Source organism: Vigna unguiculata, chromosome 2 (assembly GCF_004118075.2).
Source record: "Vigna unguiculata cultivar IT97K-499-35 chromosome 2, ASM411807v1, whole genome shotgun sequence".
NCBI lineage: Eukaryota > Viridiplantae > Streptophyta > Magnoliopsida > Fabales > Fabaceae > Vigna > Vigna unguiculata.
In genome coordinates, this window is record NC_040280.1 from 6,149,686 (window position 1) to 6,167,973 (window position 18,288).

Below are 18,288 nucleotides of genomic sequence, written 5' to 3' on the forward strand. Positions count from 1 at the left end.
ACATTTTCAAAAGACCTCAAAATTCCAACAAGTGGTATCAAAGCCATTGTTTTTACTACCGATAGAATGGAAGGAAATATGTCACACGTCGTTATTCCACTCTTTGATGGTGAAAGCTATGATTTATGTAAGGATGCAAACATATCTAAAGGGGCTAGATCTATGGGAAGTCATAGAGGAAAATGATGTTCCCTTGTCTGAAAATCCCACCGTGGCTCAAATAAAAGTGCATAAAGACAAGAAAACAGGCAAAATCATGCTTGTTTGCAAGTGTCTCACAAATGATTATGACCAGGATCATGACTCTAAAGTCTCCCAAAGAAATTTGGGAATATTTGAAAGCAGAATATGAAAGGAACGAGAAGATTCGAGGCATGAAAGTTTTGAACTTGATAAGGGAGTTCGAGATGCAAAGGATGAAAGAATCGGAGACAATTAAAGAATACTCAAACAAATTGTTGGGTATTGCTAATAAGATAAAATTGTTGCGAAAGGAGTTTCCAGATTGTAGACTCGTTGAGAAAATTATGGTGACAGTACCAGAAAGATGTGAGGCATTTATTGCTTCCTTAGAAAACACAAAAGATTTGTCTACAATTATCTTTACATAGGTGATACATGCCTTGCAAGTACAAGAACAATGAAGATTGATGAGAGAAGATCATGAGGCAGTTGAAGGTAATTTAAATTACACTGAAGAGAATGCTTTCATAGTTAAGAAAAATAGAAGGAGCAAAGACAACAACACACATGTTTTTCCATCTTGTCCCCTTTGCAAGAGGAAAGGTCATCAACCCAACTGGTGTTGGTGGAGCCAAATGTCAAATGTCACAAACGCAGTCAATTAGGACATGTGGAAAATGTATACAAATCTAAAGATTCTCAAGAAGATATTCAAATTGTGGAGGATAAATCAAAGGAGGTACTACTTCTTACAACATCATGTGTCACAACCAACGAATCTACAAAAGAGTGGATTATAGATAGTAGTTGCACAAACCACATGACTCATGATAGAGAAATTTTCAAGGAGCTCAATAAATCAAATATTTCCAAGGTAAGAATTGAGAATTGAGAACAACTTGCTGTGAAAGGTACATGAAATTTTTCAATTAAAACTCATTCAGGTATCAAATTAATTTTTGATATCTTATATGTTCTTGAGATTACCCAGAATTTGTTAAGTGTTGCTCAAATGTTAGAGAAAGGTTACAAGGTCTCCTTTGAAAATAAAGTTTGTATGATAAAAAATGCTAACAACATAGAAGTATTCAAAGTCTACATGAAAGATAAAAGTTTTGCGTTGGATTTCATGAAGGAGGAATGTGCTACAAATAAAGTGAGTATGAAAGAAGGATCAAAATCATAAGATAAATATCTCTGAAAGAAAGTAGATGTCCAAGTGAAGAAAGTAGATGGAGATTCACATTCTAATATTCACAAAAGGTCCAATGCCACTACAATGAAATCCACACCAAACAAAGAAAAAGATGATGTTGCTATAAGAAGAAATATGAAGGATGATGCCAAATTGAAGAAAGAGAAAAAAAAAATTACAAGCACAAAAATAGGAGAAAATCAAGCATCAAAAGATGAAGAATCAAATATGAAGATATAAAATTTAAATAAACAAATATTAAGCAAGGAGGAATGTTGAAGAATATTACTTAATATCTTTTTTATTTAAATTAGTTTTTAGAAAATATTTCAGTTTTAGATATATGTTTCAGTTTTAAAAATTAGTTATTATGTTAGATTAGGAGTGAGATATTGTAAGTATTTTATACTTGATATTATGTTACATTTTACCCTATATATAAGGTATATTAATAAAATACAACAACATGTTCCTCCTTATAACATATCACATATATCTCTCATATATCTCATATCTCTCATATTTTCAAAAGCCCTCAAAACATATGACAGAATATACAACCCAACAGTGGTATCAGAGATTATGGTTCAAAGTGACTGACCACATAACCATAACACAAAAAAGGGGTCACTGAAGTGACTGACCACATAACCACAACCAAAAAGGGGTCACCATATACCATATGAAAAAATAAAGAAAAAAAGGGACTCACCCTTGAGGGGAGATTGTTGGGAATAGTCCAAGTGTGAGTCAAAAAGTCCCATATTGGATAGAAAAGACAAAGTTAAACACTATATAAGAATAAAGACCCATAACACTATTGTCTTAAGATTTTGGTGTAAAACTGGTGTCAAATGTTTTATATGTGCAAGACTAATGTTATATATACATAACCCCACAATCTCTCAAATAACCATAACCCAAAATATAACCCAACAAACCTGAGTGTGTTGTTACCTTGCATGTAGTGGAACAAAATCTATTATGTTTATCAACCTTAGGACTTTTAACTTGCTTAAACTCTTTAGATGAAGTATGAGGTTTGAGATCCACAATCTTTTCATTTTTTGGCATATAAGTATGTAAAGTCATGTCACTAATGTAAGGACATTTGCATATTATTAGTTATTTTAAGCCTCCTATTTAGGTTGAGGCTAAAGGGTTTCTTATCCTTTGTGTGGTTGCTGTTAGAATTCATGACCCATCATGGTTGAAGCCTGCAAAGAGATGAAACATCACAAAGAGAAGAGAACACGAAACACAAGGCAAGGAGGAGAACTAAATAAGGAAGCTCTTATTGATTGAAACACTAAAGGAAGAATTTGTTACAATTGTGTTATAACGAGAGGGGTAAGCCTCCTTATATACAAGGAAAAGGAAAACATAGAAAAAGAGAAAAAGCCAGACGAAGGAGGGAAACCGTGCGTACATAAGCCTGGACCTGATATGGATTCTAAGAGTTGCTTTCCACAAACATAACAATATTGTATAAAAACGAGATGGTGAGAAGATAGATGGGCATAAGGGTTGCAAAAGGTTTTGATAATAATGTTGTTGATACTAGTTAAGGTAAAACTAACCCAAGTCACCTCCAACCAAAAGCAATTCTTATAAAACCTACACTTAAGGCTTAGGAGTATGAAACAAATAAAATAAAATAAAAAAATATATTGATGCAAACAAGAATAAATAAAATAAACAACCTAAAACAATTAAAAATAAAATGAAACAAGCAATTAAATAAATTTACTGAAGAAAAAAAACTCCTAAATACCTACAGGGTAACACACACGAAATAGAATAAAATAAAAGAAATAACATCAAATGTTTAGATGCTATGCACAAATTAAATGAAAATAAAATAAAAAAACTAAATAATAAACTACCTAAATCTACAATAATGATGATGATAATAATAATAATAAAGAAATAAGCTTTATAGGTATTTTGGTGTTTGAAAGCAAAATAAGTAGCTATTATGCAATTAAATATGAACAATTAAATAAAAAATACGAGATTGATTAAAATATTTTATTCAATGATATAAAATTAGGTTGATTTTCAAATTAGGACTTTTCATTGGTTTTCAAAATATTGTTATTCAACTTAATTTAAAATAATTTAAAAGTTATAGAACTCAAATTAATTAAAGTAATCAATTAATTAATTTGTTTAGAACTTTACTCATTCAACACTATATGATTAAGATTCAATTTGTACGTATTCATTTTATCCTATCTGATTAAAGCACTAATCTTTTTATTAATTAAATAGTATTAAAATTTGCATTAATTGCGCCAGCTTATAATCAACTCAATTTTATCTTCTCACATATTTCAATGTATATGAATGAAAAAAAAAATTAATTAACACCCATTTTGTTTCATCATATACAAATTAAGTGTTTACTATTTACTCATATAGATTAAAAATTAATATAAGTTATATACTGTATGGCCTATCGACATCCTAGTCAGACCATCGATTAGACGGCCTAAAAATAAGCAACTGAAGGCCGCCCGCTACAGGCGGACGATCCCTTGGATTGTTGATGTGGCAATTAATCCGAAATGATTTAAGGGAGCTCGCGACCGAACGGCCCCACCGATCATTCCAATTAAACTTGTTTACCATAACAGAGCCACCTTTACAAGGACGCATGACCCTCTGGTCGGGTGGCTGTACCAAAACTAAATCAGTAAGTTAAAAGTAAATTAAAGTAATACAAGTTAGTAATCAATTTTAAAAAAGCAATTGGGCCATGATTAAGAAAATCCTAATCACAGGCCCATGTCAAAAACTATAAATTGGAGTCCAAGGTAGGTTGGTGATGACTTTTACTTTGCATTTATTATGGCATCAATTGCACTTACCCGAACTGACTTGAACTGACTTAAGCATCAGAGTCTCATAGACAGGTACCCTAATTGTTATTTTTTGGCCCAATTTTTGTGTTTTAAGGATATTTAGACCAGACAGACAATTGGTTATGGTGTTAAACAAGGGAGATTATACTACTTGGACTTGTTGCCATAAGATATTGGGAAGTTAAAAGGTGATTTGACAATGAAGAGTTCTACCAAACAAAAAGAGGAAACTAAAATGTGGCTATGGCATCGTCGTTTGGGATATGATTCATTTAGTTACTTCAAAAAAATATTTCCTTTATTATTATCAAAGGTTGATGTTTCTGTTTTTCTTTGTGATGTGTGTGAACCAAAAAAAAAACCATTGTGTTCCTTTTTCACTCAGTTTGAATAAAAGTCTTGTTCCTTTTATGCTTATACACTCAAACTTATAAGATTTCTACTTTAAAAGGGTCATGTTAGTTTGTTACTTTCTAGATGATTGCATAAGGATGACTTGGTTATGGTTAATGAAGTCTCCATTAGAAGTGAACTTGATATTTCAAAAGTTTCATAAAATGATTAAAACCCAATAAAATGAAAAAAGTTCAAGTTCTTTGTATTGACAATGGTAATTAATACCAAAGTCTAGAACTCAGGAGATACTTGGACGTACATGGGATTATTCATCAATCCACTTCTCCTAATAACCCAACACAAAAATGGTGCTGCCAAGCGAAAAATTGACACTTGTTGGAGGTTGTATGCTCTTTATTGTTAGAGGCTCATATACAATTGTCTTATTGGGGAGAGACTCTTACTATGGCAAAATATGTCATAAATCAGATCCATTCTAGCGCTAATGATTTTCAAACGCCATTGTAGACTCTCACTAAAAAAGTAGTTACCCTTGATACTTGGACGTACATGGGATTATTCATCAATCCACTTCTCCTAATAACCCAACACAAAAATGGTGCTGCCAAGCAAAAAAATTGACACTTGTTGGAGGTTGTATGCTCTTTATTGTTAGAGGCTCATATACAATTGTCTTATTGGGGAGAGACTCTTACTATGGCAAAATATGTCATAAATCAGATCCATTCTAGCGCTAATGATTTTCAAACGCCATTGTAGACTCTCACTAAAAAAGTGGTTACCCTTGAAAGTATGGATTTGCCTCCTTGTGTTTTTAGTTGTGTGCCATTCGTCCATATTCAAAAAGAACCCAAACAAACAAGCACCTCAAACTAAGAAGCAAATTACAGTAGTTGTAATTCTTATTCTTATGTAGATAACTTGCAATCAAGTTATGACGATGAGGTGGGAAATAAAATAAATGGGATTTCACATGATAAAGTGGTTACTGAACTTGGTATGAATTCCCTTATATCATTGAATGAGCCTTTTGATGACACACCAAAACCATCATTTGTAGTCATAGATGCTCGTAATCTTAAGCCAACAAAAAAAATAACTCCTTGAATGTCACACTAAAGGTATTCCTAAACCCATTTATGAACGCACACTTTCTAGTATGGTTAAATATTCCATAAATAATTTAGTTTCCTATCACCGTTTGCCAGAATCAAATAAGTCATTTGTAAATCAATTATCTATTGTAGTTATTCTTAACAATGTATTGGAAACCTTAACTGATCCATGATGGAAAAATGCGATGAATGAGGAAATGAAATCCTTGCAATAAAATGAGACATAGGAACTTGTTGACTACACATTGAAAAAAAATAGTTGGATGTCGATAGATTTACACCGTAAATTACAAAGCGGATGGCACAATTGAAAGATTTAAATTGAGACTAGTGGCAAAGGGCTATACTCATACTTATGCGGTAAACTACACAGAGACATTTGTTGTAACATCCCTAAGGAATATTACTAATATTTAATATATAAAATAAGAAATAAAAATAAATGCCTCATTTATTGAATACCATTTCCCAAAAACATAGGAAATTTAAAACTTTAATACAATGTAATAAAACGAGAGTCCATAATTACAAAACTGAAGTAATATTCAAATGGCTCCCAAAAAGGTTAAAAAACTATCTCAAAACCAAAATAATAAATATATACAAAATCCCATGCTATCCCTCGTGTAAGACCCGTAGAATTTAATTAATTAAATAAATAAATAATTAATAAATACGGGAGGGGAAATCCTTGCAATAAAATAAGAGTTGCATTAATTATGGTTGGTATGACGTGGAAAAGTACTAGCTCAAATGGTCGAGAGTACTTGGTTGTGTGAAAGGACTTGGGTTTGAGTCCTATGCATGATACTTTTTATGTTATTATTATTATTTCAATCTATGAAAGCATGTTCTGTTATGATATGATGCTTGAATTGTGATGGTTAGCATGAAACATGATTGGTTGAAGTGGTTATGCACTTGAGTGGTAACAAAGGGGTCATGGGTTCAAACCTTGGAAATTCTAAATGGAACTTATGCTTATTTTTATTCTGCTAATGGTGACTTTAGAGGGAATTGGAAAGGTCAACAGAAACCATGGGAATCAGTACGGCCAAGGGGGGGGGGCTGCATTCACCATTCATGATGAGAGATGGATGGTTATTAAAAAGTAAATGAGCTTAAATTCGTTTCAATGCTTTGGGTAACCTAAAGTACTAGTTTAAAAGGCAAAAGTTAGGATTTAGGCAAGGTTTTGGCAAGGCTGAACTTAGACTTAGAAAAAAACAGAGACAAGGGTGAGTGAGAGGGGTCTGACGTGAGGGAGTTTGGAGGCAGAATTGAGAGAATCCGAGGTTGGCTATTGGTGATCAAGGGAGAGCTTCATCAATTGTTCAAATTTAAGCTAAAGGATCCAGGTTAGGGGAGCTGGACTTCATTTTCTTTGTTAATCTTATTAAATTCCATGAATTGTATGATGATATGAATGTATGATTTCCTGTTCTGATTGTGAAATTCGTATATCTGGAAATTTTCCAGAAACCGCCTGGCGGGCTATGCATAGCCGCCAGGCGGCTCATGCCAACTGCGTCTGTTTGGGAGGTTTCTGGGGGCAGCGCCTAGCGGTGGAACCCTGTACCGCCAGGCGACGCAAATGAGTGAGGGAATTCTGGGTTAACTTTATGAGCTGCCTGGCGGTAATGAATTTTCGCCAGGCGACGCGAGTCTGTTGACTCGATTTTTTGGTTCTATGCTTGTTGGAAGATTTCTGATCGGTGAGAAAGATGGGGGAAGGTAGTTATGAGATTATGGGAGTGGTATTTGTTGATTTTCGGCTTGAATAATCTGTATAAGTAATGAAACAGTGTAGCTAGGTATCAAGATGGAAAACAAATTTGGGAAATCTGGTAATATAAAGTACAATTGTGGGAATATTTTGAGAGGAAAACCTATGGAATAGGTAAGGTCATCTAAGGGACGTTCGGATTGTGAAATTGCGAGAAGTGGACGAGATTGGGAGTCTGGTTGGTGCAGTGCAGGAATCTGGGAAGTCCCAGAATTGATGCACCGCCTGGCGGCGCGAAGCTGACCGCCAGGCGATGTTGGTGACAGTGCAGAGAGAGTGCTTTTCGTGATTGAGCGGGTGTTGAGGGTCAGTGGGAGCTTGGTGTAAAAATGAGTGCATTCGGTTAAAGTTCGGAGTCATAGGGATGGGAGTCGATGGAATGAAATTACATAGATGGTGGATAGAGTATGCGAGGATGAGTATATTAGAGTAACGAGGGATAATTGTAATTGAGGTTTTGGTATGAGTCATAGAACTGTGTGAGTGCAATATTGGACCTTGAGAGGTCTGGTTGGACGGTGGTACTGTAATCTGAGGATAGTGGAAATAAGTATAAAATATAGTGAGATAAACCTGTATAATTAAATAGGCTATAAAAGGGGAAAGAAATGAGGACAAGTATTGTAGGAGCATGGGTACTGTTTAGAGAAAAGGGTGAGTTATACTAAATTATAACAAGAGTACGTGAATCTAGACTAGGAAATGGTTTCAAGTGAGGTACACCAGTGATGCAGGGGCATTGTGACTAGTCAAGTCTAAGAGACTTGTTATGATTCAGTTAGGGAGAAGAGCATTAGGAGCTAGAAACTGTGAACCATGAAAACTCGTGACAGGGAACTCAATTGGAGTGTTGTTGTACTGATACAGCGCCTGGCGGCGTGATTGGGTCCGCTAGGCGATAGTTTGGGTAACAGAGGGCAACTGAGTGGCCGGCGCCTGGCGGTGAGCATAATACCGCCAGGCAGTACCTGCTGCGAGATGGATTTTGAGGCGATGTGCGCCTGGTGTTACGCGACACCCGTCAGGCGGTCTGGGAGCTGACAGCGCCTGGCGGCACGTGTCCCCCGCCAGGCGATTTATACTGCTGCAGCTATGAGTTTTATTTATGAATTTGTGATCTACAGTGCGTCTAGTGGTGCTTTAAGGGTGAGGTTGCTGGTGTTCCTTGAGTTGTGGCTCGGAACGTATCCCTTGAGTTGTGGCTCGGGATAGGGGTTAAGCACGTGGTATTCCTTGAGTTGTGGCTCAGAATAGCATCTCTTGAGTTGTGGCTCGGGATGGCGGATGGACACGAGGAACCCTTGAGTTGTGGCTCGAGTTGGCGAGTGTTACCGGTGTGAGTGTGCTGGTTGTGGCCAGTACGGATGGATCTAGATGGATTGCCCTCCTCAGTTGTTGGCTGACGAGTTCGGTAGTCTTGGGACGATACGGGCTATGTTCGTATATGGGAACTCTACTTGGCGTTGCGGTGTATGATCCGTAGCATGTTTTCCCGCACGTGCTCTATCGGTTGTGGCCGATAGGTATGGCAGCAAGTCACCTTGAAGTAATCCTTAGACGTTGTAGAACATGAATAATCTTATTGGGGGTCAGATGGTAGGAATCAAAGAATAGGGCAATGTGAGATGTTTATGTTATGTACGATCTCTTGTGTTATATGCTTATGTTTCTGTAACTTTATATATGTGATTTAATTGTTAAGCTCACCCTATCTGCGTGTGTGTGGCGATGATCGTGTATGCGGTACATGGGAGCAGATGTTGGTGATGCAGGTGGCTCTAGTGCAGCCTAGTCGCGGAGAGGGGATTGACTTGGGGAAGATCGTGTATGCGGTACATTTATCTACTTGTTTTTGAAAACATTTGTAAACCTTGATGGGTGACTTGATAATATTGTGGTTTTGGTTTTGTAATGGATGTTGTAGACTTTATCCGCTCATTTAATAAAGTTTAAAATTTTCCCGTGTTTTGGGAAAATGAGGTATTAATAAATGCACTGTTTTACTTATTTCATTTATTTATTTATAAATCAGTAATATCCTGACGGGATGTTACACCTCGCTCTGAGTCTATGCATCTCCTGGCCCACCTGTCACATCATCTGCTCCCGGATAACGAGTTATCCGATCATCACCACACACACACAAAAATGGTGAGCTATGCACAATATATAAAACCGTTACATGAAAAAAATAGGTCACCCATCCCAAAATAACATAACTAAAATTTCATGCTTTTCAAATTACCCAACCATGACCTCATAGTCCTTCATGAGTAATATACATGAACTAGGTCTTGGGACTTCATTGTGCTCCCACAAAACTAACTCATTCGTGGTCCAACCCTATGAGCCTATCTCGCTCATAGTCCTGGCCTACAGACTCCTCGTCTGTAAAAAATCATCCAAGCCTCATAACTTGGACCCTGGCACGTACGCAATCACCATACTATGGACTCCTCGCCCAATAGTAGCCGACGGGAACATAACCATTCCTTGCCCATCGTGCGCCCGACACATGTAATCACCATACCAAGGACTCCTCGCCCATTAGTAGTCGACGGGAACTCAACCAGTTTCATGCCCATCATGTGTCCAACCATCAAGCACATCCCAGACCCCTATTGGACTTAGTCCTTCAAGCCCAAACACACACCACATGCATATAATTCCTACACTTAGGTAAAGTATCCAAATCACACACACAAGCACACACAAACATGGACAATTCACATAAACTCGCTTAAGCCAGGGACGCTCGCCCAAGCTAAGCCCTCTGCCTCGCTTAGGCTAGTTCGCCTCACCTAAACAAGCTCAAAATAGTGGCCGCATCACGTTATCTCGCTCAGGCGAGATCATCTCGCCTGGGCGAGCCATACCATCGCTTAAAATAACACACACCTCTCCTAAACGAGTATTCAAGCAAACCAACGTGAATTCTGATCGCGACCTCGCTTAGGCGAGCCATTCTCGCCTAAGCGAGCATTCTGTCGCTCAGAACTCCAAAACCTCTCGCCTGAGCGAGATGTCGCGCTCAAAACTCCCAGATTTCCTCGCGACCTTGCTTAGGCGAGTGCCTCTCGCCTGAGCGAGAGACCATGTCGCTCAACCCCTTTTCCTGGTCGCCTAGGCGAGAACCACAAATCAGAACTCAATGTAAGACTCTACAACTCTCGCTTAGGCGAGGTGGACCCGGTTGGGCGAGACTTGCAGGGTTCCAACTCTGATCACACACTCAATTCACCCAACTTTGCCCAATTCGCACAACAAACATACCAAAACAAGATTAACACATTACCAAGCACAAATAATGACCACAATCATTATAACAGGTCCTAAATCAGCCATTTAAAATATCCCAACTCGAGATTGAATCATATCTAACCATTCCATACCCCAAAACCCTCATTCTCAACCCAATAACACATGAAAGGATTTGCAATCAACACAACGCATCCAATTCTTTACCACAGTGCACATAATCCAGAATTCATACCTTACAGATTGCAATCAAGATTATAAAGATACAAAATCATATACAATTCATGCAAGTTACACACGCAAAATAGACAACCCCCTAACTTGGAATTTTGGATTAAAATTGAGTAGGATGAAGGACCCTCAGTTCACCAATGCTTTTGCTTCAGCCCCTTACACACCCAAAACCTCACCTCACAACCTCAATTTCGTGCTCCTCTCTATAGGTGAACTAACCAAACTGCAGAAACCCTATTCCCCCTTAAATTCTTCCTTTTAGTGTGGGTTTAATGGCTATTCAAGTCCCTTAGTTGGTGATTTTTTCAGCACCTAATGGTTACCTAGGTTTTCTTTGCCTCTTCACATTCAAACCACAACTAATAGTTAGCAAAAAATAAAGCTTACTCTATGTCCATCAAGGTTTGAACTCGTAACCCTCAACTCATGAGGCCAAAACACAACCACTATACCAATTCACATTTTGTGATAACCATTATAACCTTATGATTATACTATCACTCACCATTCAACATTACATTACCAAAACAAAATAATAATAAAGCATACAACACATAATTGGCATACATAGGACTCAAACCCAAGTCCTTTCAATCCAACCAAGTACTCTCAACCATTTGAGCTAGTACTTTTCCACGTTACATCAAACAATAATTAATGCCATAAAGGCGTTTTCTACCCGCATTAATTAATTAATTATTTAATTAATTAATTTTCACGGATCTTACAATTTCCCCACCTTTAAAAGTTTTCGTCCTCGAAAATAGGACTTACCAGCAAAGAGGTGAGGATAAGACTTCCTCATGAGATCCTCCATCTCCCAAGTCATCTCCTGGGTTGTCTCGTCCCAAAGAACCTTCACAGTCTGAATCTCCTTCCCTTTGAGTTGTTTGACTTGAGAATCTAGAATTCTCACCGGTCCAACTCCCAAAGTCAAATTCTCACGCACCTGAACATCATCCTGCTCCAGCACATGAGTAGGATCCGCCACATACTTTTTCAACTATGATACGTGGAAGACATTGTGCAGATTTTCCAAGTGAGGTGGCAATGCAATCTCGTACGCCACCGGTCCAATTCGCCTCTTAATCTAATACGGCCCAATGAATCGAGGAGTCAACTTCCTCGACTTCAATGCTCTCCCAATACCTGTTGTAGGTGTAACTTGGAGGAACACGTGGTCCCCAGCCTCAAACTCAAGTGGCATTCTCCTCTTATCTGCGTAGGATTTCTGCCGACTCTGAGTTGCACGCATCTGATCTTGTATTACCCTTACTTTCTCAATAGTCTGTTGTAAGAATTCTGGACCAAGTACCACAGACTCCCTATCCTGCTGCCAATACAAAGGTGTTCGACATCTCCTGCCATACAAGGTCTCGTAAGGTGTCATCCCAATGCTGGAGTGGTAGTTGTTATTATAAGTGAACTCCACCAGTGGTAGTACATCACTCCACGTCCCGAGGTGATCCAAAACACATGTTCTCAATAGGTCCCCCAGAGACTGTATGGTCCTCTCAGACTGGCCATCAGTTTGGGGATGATATGCCGAACTCATTCTCAACTGAGTGCCCAAGGTGTTCTGCAGGGACTGTCACAATCTCGAGGTGAACCTCGGATCCCTATCTGAGATGATACTCCTAGACACATCGTGCAACCTAACTATCTCCCTTACATACAACTCTGCCAATTTATCTAGGGACATCTTCTGATTGATTGGCAAGAAGTGAGCACACTTTGTGAATCTATCCACTATTACCCAAATAGAATCATGGCCCCTCACCGACCTTGGCAGGTGTGTAACAAAATCCATGGAAATGATGTCCCATTTCCACTGAGGAATCTCAAGAAGCTCCAACGTACCACCTGGCCTCTAATGCTCGATCTTCGCCTTTTGGCATACTAAGCAAGATGCTACATAATCTGCCACATCAATTTTCATGCCAGTCCACCAAAAAGTCGCCTTCAAGTCCTTGTACATCTTAGTCATACTTGGATGTATGCTAAGACGACTCTTATGCCCTTCATCCAAGAGCATCTTCCTCAATACCTGACTGTTGGGTACACACACCCTCTCTCTGAAACGCAGGATACCATCTCTACCCATCCTGAAGTCCTTTCTCTTCTCTGTGCCCAACTCACTAATAATATGTTGCGGTTCTTGATCCTTACCCTGTTCCACCCGAACCTCATCCAGGAACTCATTAGTGATCCTCAACATGTTGCACCGTATGTGACCTGCCTCCATATCTAATCCCAGATTCATATCTCGCAGCTTCTCGATCAGCTCCAACTCCTTAATCATCATGGCCGACACATGAGCTTTCTTTCTGCTTAGAGCGTCTGCTATGACATTAGCCTTACCAGGGTGGTATAACAGCTCAAAGTCGTAATCCTTCAGGTATTCCATCCAACGCCTCTGCCTCATATTCAACTCCTTCTGATCAAATAAGTACTTTAAACTCTTATGATTGCTGAATACCTGAAACTAAGCCCCATACAAATAGTGCCTCCATGTTTTGAGAGCAAAAACCACCGCTGCTAATTCCAACTCATGTGTAGGATAGTTTTTCTCGTGTACCTTCAGCTGACGAGATGCATAAGCAATAGGCCGTTTCTCCTGCATCAACACACAACCTAGACCCTGGTATGAAGCATCACAGTACACCTCAAACGTCTTGGTTGTGTTAGGAATAGCTAGTATAGGTGCAGTGGTTAATCTCCTCTTCATGTCCTCAAAACAGACTTCACACTCGTCTGTCCAAGAGAAAGGCTGGTCCTTCCTGGTGAGTTGAGTCAATGGACTCACTATCTTGGAAAACCCTTCCACAAACTGCCTGTAATAACCCGCCAGACCCAAGAAGCTTCTCACCTTAGTAACTGTCTGCGGTCTCTCCCACTTCACAACTGTCTCGATCTTCGCTGGGTCCACCGCTATGCCTTGGGCTGTGATTACATGGCCCAAGAACTGTACCTCATCCAGCCAAAACTCACACTTCGACAGCTTCCCATACAATTTATGCTCTCGGAGAATTCCCAGCACCACTCTTAGATGATCTACGTGTACATCCCGACTTTCAGAGTATATCAGTATGTCATCAATAAACACGACAACAAACTAATCCAAGTACGACCGAAATATTTTGTTCATGTAGTCCATGAAAATGGCAGAAGCATTTATCACCCCGAACGGCATCACTACATACTCGTAATGACCGTATCGTGACCTGAACGCCGTCTTCTGCACATCCTCCGGTTTGACTAAGATTTGATGATATCCAGACCTCAAGCCAATCTTAGAGAACACTACGACTCCCCTCAGCTGATCCGGCAGATTGTCTATCCTCGGCAGCGGATACTTATTCTTTATAGTCAGCTTATTCAACTGACGGTAATCAACACACAACCTCGAACTGCCGTCCTTTTTCTTTACTAATAGTACCGATGCTCTCCAAGGTGATGCACTCGGCCGGATGAACTTCTTCTTAAGCAAGTCTTCTATTTGCTTCTTCAACTCAGCCAATTCTATGGGTGCCATTCTATAAGGCGCCATGGATACTGGGCCAGCTCCAGGGATAAGATCGATGGTGAAATCTACATCCCTGCTAGGTGGCAACTCTGGTATTTCATCTGGAAACACATCTGCATACTCCTCCACTACAGGAATCACACTGATCTTCTTGGCGGTGCTATTCTTCTCTGCATGAGCCACTATCATAAAACAGGTGGCTCCGGCTTCCACTTCATTAATCGCCTTCTAAGCTGAGATTAGCTCCAATCCCTTATGCTTTGGGAATACCAAACTACGCCGTCCAATATCAATTATAATGTGATTGTTAGACAGCCAGTCCATCCCCAAGATTACATCCAGTCCCTCCAAAGGCAAGCACACCAAGTTCACCTTGAATATGCGACCTGCCACTTCCATTGAACACCCAACGCAAACTGAACTGGTAGCCACTTGATTTGAGGAGGGAGTTGAAACAAGCAACTCACACCCCAAATCGCGTTTTGTAACATCCCTGGCTACCCCTCCTCGGGCCCCAGAGGCTGTCAGGTTACTACAGTCCAATGCACCCCAACCCCTCACCCTTCTTCGTCCATTCATACTGGGTGGGTTGTTGCCAGTGGGAATCGAACCCCCAACCTGACCTTTAACACCTCTGGCTCACCAAATTCAATCTCCTCACACATGCATTAGCAATGAAAGAATGTGTTGCTCCAGAATCGAACAACACCAAGACTATCTGACCCAATAGTAAGCATGGTTCGAGAATGAGATTACCTGATTTAGTAGCCTTTGTGGAGGTCAATGTAAAGACCCGGCCAGCCGCTCTAGCTCTCTCTGCTGGTGATGCTGCTGGCTTCTTCACATCCACATTCTTTTTTTCTGGGCAATATTTAGCGAAGTGTCCCGGTTTGTCGCATATAAAGCACTTGCGACGATCACCTGACCCTCCTACTCCGCCTGCCAGTTAAGGACAATTCCTCTTCAGGTGGGGTCTGCCACACTGATAGAAGGTGGGACCCTTCGATGTCTGTGGTCGGTTGTAAGGTTTTTTCATCTACCTAGCCTCAGCGACATTCTTCTGATGTCGGCTCACAACTGGACCAGAGCCCTTCTCCAAATGCTCAGCATTATTGGCCTGTTCCACTAAGATGGGAAATCTCCTCTCTCGTAAGGAAGTCACCACCTTCTTAAGCTCATGTTTGAGTCCTCGCTCAAACTTCTGACATCTCCATTCTTCAGTAATGTTCTGCGAGTAATATCTCGCCAGATGCTCAAACCTGTTTACATACTCTTGCACGGTTATATCTCCCTGCTGCAGTGCAAGAAACTTTGCCTCCCTGTCCTGCCTGGCCGTGTCAGGAAAATATTTCTCTAGGAACCGAGTCCTGAAGCTAGTCCACTCCACCTGTTCATCTCGGGTCTGCATCTGTTGTTGCATTCCCGCCCACAAATACTCTGCATCATCATTCAACAGGTACGTGGCAAATAGTAGCTTCTGCTCGTCAGTGTAGTTCATCACCGTAAAGATATTCTCGCATTTACGGAGCCATGCATCCGCTTCATCCGAAGAGGCTTTGCTAGTGAACTCCGCTGGCTTGTGGCGCAAGAAGTCCTCCACAGTTGGCACCCTGATTGGTGCAATCGCCGTCCTAGACTGCGCTGCTACGGGTGGCTGCACCGCATCCACCATCCGGTGAATAGCCTCAGCGATGTCATCAGCACCACTACTTCTCCTCATCTTGTTAGCAGCCATATGCTAGATACGCCACATTACAACTGTTAAAAATCAGTCGCTTAATCAAACAAAACCACACACATCTTTTCAACATTCAACACAAACATGCAACAAACAATCACATCGATAAGCTCACTCCCCACTAGCCCCAAAATATTTAAAAAAATATTTTCAAAACTTTTGCTCTGATACCAATTGTAACATCCCTAAGGAATATTACTAATATTTAATATATAAAATAAGAAATAAAAATAAATGCCTCCTTTATTGAATATCATTTTCCAAAAACATGGGAAATTTAAAACTTTAATACAATGTAATAAAACGAGAGTCCATAATTATAAAACTAAAGTAATATTCAAATGGCTCCCAAAAAGGTTACAAAACTATCTCAAAACCAAAATAATAAATATATACAAAATCCCATGTTATCCCTCGCTCCGAGTCTATTCATCTCCTGACCCACCTGTCACATCATCTGCTCCCGGATATCGAGTTATCCGATCATCGCCACACACACAAAAAGGGTGAGCTATGCACAATATATAAAACCGATACATGAAATAAATAGGTCACCCATCCCAAAATAACAAACTAAATTTTCATGCTTTTCAAATTACCCAACCATGACCTCATAGTCCTTCATGAGTCATATACATGAACTAGGTCTTGGGACTTCACTGTACTCCCACGAAACTAACTCATTCGTGGTCCAACCCTATGAGCCTATCCCGCTCATAGTCCTGTTCTACAGACTCCTCGTCTGTAGAAAATCATCCAAGCCTCATAAATTGGATCTTGGCACGCACGCAATCACCATACTATGGACTCCTCGCCCAATAGTAGTCGACGGGAACATAACCGTTCCTTGCCCATCGTGCGCCCGACACATGTAATCACCATACCAAGGACTCCTCGCCCATTAGTAGTCGACGGGAACTCAACCAGTTTCATGCCCATCATGTGTCCAACCATCAAGCACATCCCAGACCCCTATTGGACTTAGTCCTTCAAGCCCAAACACACACCACATGCATATAATTCCTACACTTAGGTAAAGTATCCAAATCACACACACAAGCACACACAAACATGGACAATTCACATAAACTCGCTTAAGCCAGGGACGCTCGCCCAAGCTAAGCCCTCTGCCTCGCTTAGGCTAGTTCGCCTCACCTAAACAAGCTCAAAATAGTGGCCGCATCACGTTATCTCGCTCAGGCGAGATCATCTCGCCTGGGCGAGCCATACCATCGCTTAAAATAACACACACCTCTCCTAAACGAGTATTCAAGCAAACCAACGTGAATTCTGATCGCGACCTCGCTTAGGCGAGCCATTCTCGCCTAAGCGAGCATTCTGTCGCTCAGAACTCCAAAACCTCTCACCTGAGCGAGATGTCGCGCTCAAAACTCCCAGGTTTCCTCGTGACCTCGTTTAAGCGAGTGCCTCTCGCCTAAGCGAGAGACCATGTCGCTCAACCCCTTTTCTTGGTCGCCTAGGCGAGAACCACGAATCAGAACTCAATGTAAGACCCTGCAACTCTCGCTTAGGCGAGGTGGACCCGCTTGGGCGAGACTTGTAGGGTTCCAACTCTGATCACACACTCAATTCACCCAACTTTGCCCAATTCGCACAACAAACATACCAAAACACGATTAACACATTACCAAGCACAATTAATGACCACGATCATTATAACAGGTCCTATATCATCCATTTAAAATATCCCAACTCAAGATTGAATCATCTCTAACCATTCCATACCCCAAAACCCTCATTCTCAACCCAATAACGCATGAATGGATTTGCAATCAACACAACTCATCCAATTCTTAACCACAGTACACATAATCCATAATTCATACCTTACAGATTGCAATCGAGATTATAAAGATACAAAATCATATACAATTCATGCAAGTTACACACGTAAAACAGACAACTCCCCTAACTTGGAATTTTGGATTGAAAATGAGAAGGATGAAGGACCCTCAGTTCACCAATACTTTTGCTTCAGCCCCTTACACACCCAAAACCTCACCTCACA

The 18,288-nt window shown here is 40.1% G+C and overlaps 1 protein-coding gene across 1 annotated transcript; it reads right to left on the minus strand.

The window, feature by feature from the left end:
• Positions 1-15,557: 15,557 nt before the first annotated feature.
• Positions 15,558-16,256, minus strand: LOC114174410. Its single transcript, XM_028059251.1, has one exon. It carries the CDS (start codon positions 16,254-16,256, stop codon positions 15,558-15,560), a length of 699 nt encoding a protein of 232 aa, XP_027915052.1.
• Between the last annotated feature and the right edge of the window lie 2,032 nt (positions 16,257-18,288).

Coding starts and splice junctions, on each gene's coding strand:
- LOC114174410 (XM_028059251.1), bottom strand. CDS start 16,256: ATGGCTGCTAACAAGATGAGGAGAAGTAGTGGTGCTGATGACATCGCT.